Source organism: Nuphar pumila, chromosome 7 (genome assembly GCF_984573655.1).
Source record: "Nuphar pumila chromosome 7, dmNupPumi1.hap1.1, whole genome shotgun sequence".
In the NCBI taxonomy this organism is placed as follows: domain Eukaryota; kingdom Viridiplantae; phylum Streptophyta; class Magnoliopsida; order Nymphaeales; family Nymphaeaceae; genus Nuphar; species Nuphar pumila.
In genome coordinates, this window is record NC_143255.1 from 13,517,993 (window position 1) to 13,528,553 (window position 10,561).

Here is a 10,561-nt window from a genome sequence, read left to right on the forward strand (position 1 = left end):
GACATGGTCTTTTGCAACTAAGGAGTTTCACTTGAAATTTTGGTGGTTCACAGTCTCAGGTGTATTTGATTTGATACGCGAATGGTGGAGGTCAGCACCATCATCGAGTAGGTGGGCAGCTCTGCATAGCGTATGATCTCCAAGCTGACTTTTATTCACAACAAGTTAATTGAATGGAGCAAGACCAATCAGGATGACAAGTTTGTAGCTCTTAAGGATTGGGAGCAGCAGTTGGCATCTTTCCAATCATTGGAAGAAAGATCGACTTATGATTTAGAAGATGCCTCACTCAAATCTCAAATGAAGCAATTAAGCAAACAAATAAGTAAATGGATGGTCAGGGATAATTTGTGATGAAAGAAAAGAACCAAGGTCCATTGGCTACAATTCGAAAAAAAAATGAATACAAAGTATTTTCATATGAGAGCTTCTACAGGGTTGCGAAAAAATAAAATTTTGGCCTTATCCATTGAAGGCCAAGTATGGGAGGGGCCCAAAATGCTTAATATGGCTTCCAATTACTTCATGAATCGATTTTTAAAATCTGTAATGGGTTCTTATGACATTTCTTGTATGGATTTTCAAAGACTAAGTGAGGCTAGTCGAGATTTTATGGAAGATGTTTTTAGCCTGGAGGAGGTTGAGGGCGTAGTTTGGTCTCTACCTTAAGGCACAACACCCGGTTTGGATGAGTTTTCTATCAAGTTTTTTAAGAAAAATTGAAAATGTGTTGAGTTATTTTCACTAATGAAGGAATTTTACCGACCATTATGAGAAGATTGAGTCTCATTCTTATTCTTAAGGAAGACAATGCAGAGAACATTTCTCGCTTTCGGCCCATTAATACATGCTTCAAAATTATTTCTAAGGTGTTGGCTACTAGGTTGAAGAGTCACATCAGCAAGCTTGTTTCTCCTTCCTTTATTTAAGGACGAAGATTGCATGAGGCGTGTATAATGACACATGAGGCCACTCAATCTATCAAACTATCAAGTAAGCCTTCATTCATTCTAAATATTGACTTTGAGAAGGCATTTGACTCTCTTGATTGGAATTTTATGTTGAATTATTTAAGATTAATAATTTTGGCAATAAGTTGATATCTTGGATAGAGGGTCTTATTAATACGGCTTCTATTATTGTTTCAATAAATGGGGAGAAGGGTATACCTTTCAAGTCTAAGAGAGGATTGAGACAAGGGAATCCTCTATCCCCTTCTATTCATTTTGGCCTTGGAAGGCCTTTTGGTCATGTTTGACTCGGTGAAAAGAACGGGTTTGGTATGCGGTTGCAAGATTTCAAATTTGGTTACTATTAACCATTTATTATTTGATGATGATTTAATGGTATTTAGGGAAGCTAATGAACAAAATATGCTTGTTATTTGGATGCTCCTTAGATGTTTTGGGGAGGTGTTGGGCTTGAAAATGAAGGCGGGTAAGAGTAAGTTTTGGTTCTCAATGACCCTCTAGGGATTTGCAAAGGTTAGCTTATACCACTTTTGAGTGTGCAATAGGTTCTTTACCCATGTCATACTTGGGCTTACTGCTGCAGTTGGGAATCTCTCATGAATTTCATTGGGAAAAGGTGAAAGACAAGGTGAGGACCATAACTCAATCTTGTGCAACACCCTTGCTATCTCGAGCATGTTATATCAATTTGGTAAAGTTTAGTATATCTACCATGGTTCTTCACTTTATTCAGATATTTAGAATGCCTAAAAAAGTGAAGAAGTGATTGATTAAGATCTTTCATAAATAGATTTGGAAGGGAAAATTAGATGGCAACACAAGAGCCTTAGTGGATTGAGAGGTTATTTCAAAGCCATTGGAATTTGGTAACTTGGCAAGATATTCATAAATTTAATTTGGTCCTAATTGCCAAATGAGTATAACTTATTTATAAAAAAATAAGGTAACTTTTTCATTGTCTTTGTGAAAAAAATATGATTTGGAGGATTGGCCTTGGAATTGATCGGAGAGCTATAAATGAAGAGATGGTTCAGGAATCTGGAAGGGGTGGATTTTAGTTATTGAACTCTTGTGTCATTTTTTATCAAAATCTGAGTTGGTAATGATTCTGGTACTTTGTTTTGGCAAGATAAGTGGTGGGTTTAGCTCTCGCTTCAAGAACAATTTTTAGAGTTTTATCATGTTGTATAATTCAATGAAATATTCTTTTGTCAAAAAGATTTGCATGGTAGACCAATTTTATTGACATTAACCAGAAGGATCTCAACAACAGGGGCTTAGGGTGTGTGAATTATAGAAGCATGGTTTCAGGTTTGTTTCTGCATCACTTTGAAGAAGGAGAGCATCGTTGAACTTGTGCAAAAGGATCGTGAGAGCAATGGTGGTGCGGCAGGCCCTGCAAACAGTAGAAGTGACACTGGCTTCACTGGTACAGACTTGGTGCACCAGCATGCACCATCTCAAGCACATCCATGCTCGCGTCTTCAGGCACCAACTCCATCACCCCACCACCCTCGTCATGGCCAAGCTCCTCACCTTCTCCGCCACTTCGACGCGGGGCGATATCCACTACGCAAGGCTTATGTTCAACCTCCTCATTGACCCCAACGTCTTCTTCTACAACACCATGATTAGGGGTTACGCTCTGAGCAGAACTCCGGCAGAAACCATCTCTGTTTTCAAACTCATGAAGCAGAATTCCGTTGGCTCGGATGGCTTCACTTTCCCTTTCGTTCTCAAGGCCTGCTCCAGGATGGTCTCGGCCGTCTCTGAAGGAGAAGAGATTCACGTACAAGTTGTCAAGTCTGGGTTTCAGTCCTACATTTACGTGCAGAATGGTTTGGTTCATCTGTATGCTGTTAATGGGCTTGTGTCGTCTGCACACAAGCTGTTTGATGAAATGCGCCAGCCAGACGTAGTTTCTTGGTCCGATTTGGTTGTTGGTTATGTGAAAGCAGATGACCTGGAATCTGCACGCCGGATATTCGATGAGATGCCGCAGAGGGATGTCGTCTCTTGGACGGCTATGATCAATGGCTACGCGAGATCGAAGTTACCCAAGGAGGCACTCGAGCTATTTCATCAGATGCAATCCACGGGTGTCAGGCCGGATGAGATTACCATGATCAGCGTGATCTCTGCTTGTTCGAGTACGGTAGACCTGGAACTCGGGCTGGGCCTCCATCGTTACATCCAGGAGAATGGGTTCGGGTGGATGATTTCACTTTGCAATGCGCTGATTGATATGTATGCCAAATGCGGATGCATCGAAGGAGCGCGGGCGGTGTTCGATGGGATGCGGTGCCGTAGTTTGATCACATGGAATTCGATGATATCCGCCCTTGCGGTGCATGAAAGGAGCGATGATGCCGTCGCGCTGTTTGAGAGGATGAAGGAAGCCGGAGCGAGGCCGGATGGGGTCACGTTTCTGGCTGTTCTATCGGCATGCACTCACAGCGGATCAGTGGGCGAGGGACGACGGCATTTTGAAAGCATGAAGGAGGACTATGGCATTGAGCCTGGGATCGAGCATTATGGGTGCATGGTGGATCTTCTTGGTCGAGCGGGGCTCTTGGAGGACGCATACAGGCTTATAAAGAGCATGCCCATTCCCTGCAATGACAAAGTGTGGGGAGCATTGCTTGGTGCTTGCAGGATCCATGACAATGCCCAGATGGCACAGGATGTCTTGAAACAGTTGATCTTACTGAAACCAGAGGAAGGGGGCTACTATGCGCTATTGGCCAACATGTACGTTGAGAAGGGGCGAAGGGCGGATGCATCCAAGGTGAGACAGGAGATGAAAGATAGAGGGGCCAAGAAGAATCCAGGCTGTAGTAGTTGGATTGGGTAGTAGGAGAGGGACAAAAAGTTTGTGTGGAAGACAAGACAAGGCAAGCCAATGCAGGGTTGGGATACAGGGGCAGTTCCTCTCCCTCCCTCACATATATATATATATAGTAAAATATAAGCTTATGAGAGGAAACACTTCCTACTGTGGGATGAATGAAAACGACAAATTATGGAAATGTGGGTTTTTGACAACACTTCTCATCTTAATTTTGCAGTTGCCAAATATTACCCACCTTCTTCACAAAAGACCTGGCTATGTCTCTCTCTCTGCGTTTCAGCTTATCCCACCTTACAAGCATTGCTGCCACTTGGTCATATGTCAAAACCATTTGGGGGTACCACAGTCTGACCCAATTACGTATATTTTGTTAGGCCAATTTGGGTCGTTTGGTCGAAATGGAAGCCTTTCATCCATGAAATCTCAACAGTACTTAATCTGTGCATTTTCATAGGAAGCAAATCGGTGGTAAAAAATGAACCCCATTCAATGAGAACATGATACATGAGAATTGTAAGGTATGCTGGGTCTCATGTTTTGCTAGAAAGCAAGTTTAGGAAACCCTCACATAACATTTGACCTTCAAGAACGTATCCAAACACATCCAAGTGAGACTCTAGCCTGCAAGGTGAGACCTTTCCCTCATTGGGCCTAAAGTGATTACGGGGTTGCATTTGCCATCGAGTGCTCTAAGGCATACGCAAATTTGGTCATCAGGATTCTCTATTTTCTTGGCAAAAACAAAATTGCAATAAATTAAAAAAAAATGTTTTCAGGTAGAAAATCTTGAATCACGGAGCATTGCAAATACTCCAAATGTTTCAGTTGAAGTATCCAGAATTGGGCCCCACGTTGAGGCCTGCAGGCCATCCATCTCTAAAATGGATGGACGTGGTGGGACCAAGCAGGTAAGCACAATCCCACTGTGCTGACTCCTCCATCCACATCTATAACCAAGCATAGGCATACAGATCATTTTCTTTGCATCAACTGGGTATGCTATTAGCCTACTACCAATCCAATTCATGAAAATCCACGTGGTCCAATGAGAACCTCACCTCAACATCTCCTTATCCAACCTCATCCCCTCTAACCTTCATTCATTCCCCACCCAAAATCCAGGATCCCCTCAAAACACTTTATTATTTCCTTCACATCCTTTTGGCTGTTGGTTGACAGACTTAAAACTCCAAAGCAACAGAGGAGAGTAGGGAGAATGGCCTCAACCGCTTGCTTCCTTCACCACATTGCACCCTCAGCTAGGACCAAGGTTCAGTCTGCAAGGAGCCCAAGTGCGCCAACCTTCAGGCCTGCTCTTGTGGTGTGCAAGGCAGAGAAGAGCTCCAACGAGGAGGAACATAGTGCTGGGCATTCTCGCCGTTTGGCACTCACTCTGCTCGTTGGTGCTGCTGCTGTTGGCACGAAGGTCTCCCCTGCTGATGCTGCCTTTGGTGAAGCTGGTAATTTCCTACGATTATTGTTGGAATCGCGTATGATTCGTGAGAGGCACGATTGCGGGGAGGAGAAAACGGTAACGGTGAGGAATCATGACTCCTAACGATGGGAATGCGGATTCCCATGGCATCAGGAATCCATATTCCCATTTTTGAGAATTCTGATTCCTAGTCGTGTGAATCCTGATTCCTTTATGTGGGAATCTTGATTTGGAATCCCGAGACCCTCAAGAATCCTGATTCATATGTTTAGAAATTTGATTATTTCCTTCTCATCATTGTGTATTGCCAAGTGGAATTGTCTAAACAGATTTTAGATATTGTTGGTTCCAATGTAAACCCGTCGGATTCCGGTTAGATGTGGCCAAACTGATAGGATATCGGCTAAATGGACATGGATTTGGTTTAGAGAAAACTAACTAGGGGTGTCAACGGGTCAGGTTTGCTTCGGACCCAGGTGGAACCAGACCCAAACCTGACTTGAGATTATGGTGTCGTGTATGGACCCAGCTCTAATCAGACCCACCATAAGAGAAACCATACTCAGATCCTATAAAAGGATTACATGAACCAGACCCGGACCATACCTAGTAAAATAATATTTTTAATCATTTTTACATTGAAAAATTATGGATCTTAATTGAAACTTGGGTTGGGCCATGGTCTGGTATGAAATTTCACAAACCGTACCCTGCTCAATATATTATTTGGATCCTTTCAGGTCTGACCTCGATTCTAATCAGGCCTTCTTATTTATCACCAAAACCAGGACCCTATAGGGTTTGGTAGGGGTCGGCTCTGGGTCAAACCCGACCCATTGACACCCCTACTAATAACTGGATTTGGATATTTATCAGATTCGGCAGCAAAAATAAACAACCATATCCAAATCTGGTTATAATAGGACGTGGTTTTAGTTTACCAAATCTGACTAAAGAAAGTCGGATTTGGTCAGATAACAGACAAAATCAGACCAGTTGACATCCCTAGTTCCAACCCATATCTAATAAATTAAGTAATCAATACATGTTTAAGAATGTTCTTCATTCAGAAAGACATGAGAATAAGGAACAAAATGAGCTATAACAAAAATCAGCAAATAATATACAGGGTTCAATTTTATCGTTATAATTAAAGCAAGGTGAAAAAAAAAACAAAGCTTCTAATGAGTATTTCTCTTGAAAATTAGTTTAGGATATAGGAACTGCAGGATTTGAATCCAAGAGTCAATGTGATTCGAACCTACAATCCACAAGAATTGGATCCATGTTAGAATAATCATAAAAAGTGTTTTCCGTATAAAAAATGTTCATGTATTAAACTTTTATATGAAAGAATCTTGAGTTGTTCTTGGCATTGGACAACATGGAATTTCATTTTTTTTTCCTTTTGAAAGTTTTATTGGAAAGGATGTGATCTAAATGGAGTTTTGCTGATTATGATCCAACCATCTATCTGCCTAGTGGATCTGATGCGGGTCCATTTAATTACCCATTCCTGATCAATGGAGTCAGGTTGGTAGATTTTTTTTCATGTCCTCGGCAACCTTATTGTTCATGGTTTCCTGGATTTGCAAAAACTGGCGCAAGCATCTGTCGAGTTGATATGGGACTTGGTAGAAAGGGCCAGCCAGCCAGAGGACGCTGCTTCGACATTCATCAAGCTATATTCCTAATTATATACTTCATAGCAATGTACATTTCCATAAAAAAAATTGCAGCAATGTACATCAGCAATTATGTAGCATCACAAGCGCACCGCAAGGGTCATCCGTGTGGCTAGCGGGGTGGTTGTGAAGGTGTTGAGTTGAAGACCCCGGATCAATCCCCGGTGGGGCACTGCTGTATCCTTACCTTTCAGAGATGGGTCACTTAGGGCAAGGTGGTCACGGGGCCCCACCCGGGGTTTTCCCTGGGTGAGGGTTCCGCGTCATAAAGAAAAGAAGAAGAGAGAAGCCCTTGATAAACTTTGGTCCTTGACTCGAATCACATCTGTGTCAAGCCAAAGTTGTCAATGTACAGTCTAGTCATGCATACATACAATTGTTGTGTCTTTGCATCATCACCATGACTGCCATTTCATAATCTTCATCAAGTGCTAACTATGTTTTAATGCACTATAAAAATGCAGCCAACGTGTTTGGGAAGCCAAAGACAAACACAGATTTTTTGCCATACAGTGGGGATGGGTTCAAGCTTCAGATTCCCTCAAAGTGGAACCCCAGCAGGGAGGTGGAGTACCCTGGTCAGGTCCTTAGGTATGAAGACAACTTCGACTCCAACAGCAATGTTTCAGTGATGGTCACCCCCACGGACAAGAAGAGCATAACAGACTATGGTTCCCCTGAGGAGTTCCTATCCAAGGTAGACGGAAAATCAATCAATATTGCTTAGCCAGAACAAAGTCCATAGGGATATCAAAGGATCGAATTTTATCCGATATCTGACTGAATCCAATCGTGTTTAGTCAGATTTGGTAAGCTAAAACAATATTCCATTATAATCAGATGCGGATATGGTTCTGATTTTTCTTAATGAATCTGACAGGTATATGGAATTGATGGATATCAAAATCTGATTGCAGATAAAAAATTGGATTTGATATGATTTTTTTTACTATCTGAATCTAAATCTGGTTGGGATTAATCAGATTTGGTATTAACCATATCCAACCTGAATCCGATCCATTTACGCGGCCAGGACAGTGACTGTGTCTCCATGCCCGGTGCGGTTTCACCGGCTTATAAATAAAAAAAAATGAGAAAATTTACTTGTATAACCACCAAAGAGAGCTGGCTGACATCATGTAAGGTCCAATTCTATTCTCAAAAAGGAGACTAATGCACTGAAATGCAAGCACATAATACCTTATGTTGCACGCACACTATAGAAATATCTCTTGGTATTTATCAAGTAACTGATTTTTTCGATGAAAATAACTGATTTCTCTAATGGTTCTAAACAGAGCTTGGTAGAAAAGCAAAAAAGTGTCTTTGAGGATAACCACATGTAGTATTAACCTTATGTGTTTTATGCAGGTTGATTATCTTCTAGGGAAACAGGCCTACTTTGGCAAGACTAATTCTGAGGTAAGAGCACAATTGATAGAATGGAGTTTCTCTCTCTCTGGATGTGTGTTTGTGTTTGTGTGATCCTCACCTGCATGGCTTTTAAGTGTTGCTTCCATTTTCTTGTCAAAATTATATACAAAATGTATTTTCATTGACGATTTGCTTTTTCTTATCTGTTCTACTGCTGCGAATTCTCGTCACTTGCTGGTTTAATATGGTTTTAATAAAAAAATGTTTCATGTTTCTAAAAACAAAGATGATTTGCTTTGACTTTCATTCTGAGCACAGTGGCAAAAGTTTAAAATGGGAAAATACCATCATCCTTTTTCTCATGAGAAAATGGGCATCTTTGTTTTTCTCGCATCTTTGTCAGCAAAAGATCGGAAAAAAGTAATTAAAAAAAGTAATAATCTCATTCTTACAAATGAAAAATGAAACAATTAGAAGCATTTATTTATCCTTTTTATTGGCTTGCTTACTAAAATCTCATATTTTCTCCAAAAAGAACTGATACTTGTCACAGGGATGTCAATGGGTCGGATGTAATCCGAATCAGATTAGTTGGATTCGATCGCCAAAACTGGATCTGATTAAAATTTGGATTCAGGTTTAGTATTGAGTTTTGCATTAAAACCCGAATCCAATTAAAAACTGAATCCAACTAAAACCCGAACATCATTAAGTGTAAATATATATGGATTTTAAGCTAGTCGGATCCAGATCCAGTTTTATCATTTTCCATCCGACTCTGAATCCGATTAGGTCAGATGTGATTAAGTCAGATTCAGTAATGCCTATATCTGACCCATGTCCCACCGGTTGACATCCCTAATCACACTCATTCAGAGTTCACTCCAAGTATTTGTAGCTGTCGTCTATCTTATATTTTGGCACTTACATGTTTGTATTGGCAATCAAAATTGTAGGGTGGGTTTGATAGTGATGCTGTTGCAGCTGCAAACATCTTGGAATCATCCACTCCAGTCATCGGTGACAAGCAGTTCTACTCCCTCACCATATTGACGCGGACCGCAGACGGCGACGAAGGTGGCAAGCACCAACTCATCAATGCAACTGTGTCCGACGGCAAGCTCTACATATGCAAGGCCCAAGCAGGTGACAAGAGATGGTTCAAGGGTGCAAGGAGGTTTGTTGAGAGCACTGCTTCTTCCTTCAGCCTAGCTTGAGCAACCAGCCATTGTCACTTGTAAGAAGGTTTTGTATATTGGAAGCTTATTGCAAAATTTCTCTTTTATGAGTTTCTTATGGGATTCTCATGTCTATATGTGATTGGACAAAAAGAGTAGAAGAATTTTCTAATCTTTTCCAAGCCCTTTAGAGTTTTTTTGTGATGAGTTGAGGGACTAAAACAACTGGTGGTCTTAATAGCAGCACAGTTTATAGGGATTGGTGCTTGTATGTGTGGGACTTGGGAGTTTATGCATTTGGTAAAAACTTAGTCAAATTACTTTGGTGGTGGCTGCTTGAGAGTGATGTTGGTGAAGTAGTTTATTCAGGTGACACTCTCCCCCTTTCTATTTGCACTAAAATTGGTTTTTGGTAACCACCACCTCCTAGAGAGAGGGAAGATCAGGTGCAATGCGATTGCATACTTTTAGTGTGCTGCTGCACCTGATCACCTACCATCTGCTGTTAGGTGTCGTGTTATATGAATCAAGCAGCTCATCGCTCTTTAATTAGCCAATTTGGACTCTAAATGAGCTCATATTTAGATCATGATGATTTTGATACGTTAAATGATTCCAGCTTAAACAATGACTGTTCATCTTGGCATGACTTGTATAAGCTCATATGGACTCTCACTCAAGGAGATGGGGCAGCACATTTTTTTTGTGCAATCACATTAATTTCACCTGATCGATACTCCTCAAGACCCCGCAAACAAGCGCATTGGATCTCTCCGTGTAGGTCCAAGTGAGATTTTCAAATGAATGAGGAAAACATGATCCTTATAGCAAACTGATGTATAATTCCAAGTCAAAATGGTTGTTCTGTGTACACTTTTGCCCTGCCTAAAAGTTTTATGTGGAGTTAAAGCAAAGAGGACATTCACATTGTCCATCCTATAAACATTGCGATCTCATCTTGCAAATATTGTGAGCTTAAGTAGATCTGAATTTAACATCAAACCATTGCACAGATACAGTTAAGGCCAAGCACCTGTCTTCTGGTTTCGTTCAGCTACATGTTGAGA

General features: G+C 41.1%; 1 protein-coding gene and 1 pseudogene across 1 annotated transcript; both read left to right on the top strand.

Moving 5' to 3' along the window:
• Nucleotides 1-2,349: 2,349 nt before the first annotated feature.
• LOC149831199 (pentatricopeptide repeat-containing protein At5g66520 pseudogene) lies at nt 2,350-3,825 on the top strand (annotated as a pseudogene).
• Nucleotides 3,826-4,814: 989 nt separating this feature from the next.
• On the top strand, nt 4,815-9,676 carry LOC149831200 (oxygen-evolving enhancer protein 2, chloroplastic-like). Its single transcript, XM_090013736.1, has 4 exons — nt 4,815-5,282; nt 7,407-7,639; nt 8,314-8,364; nt 9,273-9,676. Exons 1-4 carry the CDS (start codon nt 5,039-5,041, stop codon nt 9,531-9,533), a joined length of 789 nt encoding a protein of 262 aa, XP_089869862.1. The 5' UTR covers nt 4,815-5,038; the 3' UTR covers nt 9,534-9,676.
• Nucleotides 9,677-10,561: the final 885 nt, after the last annotated feature.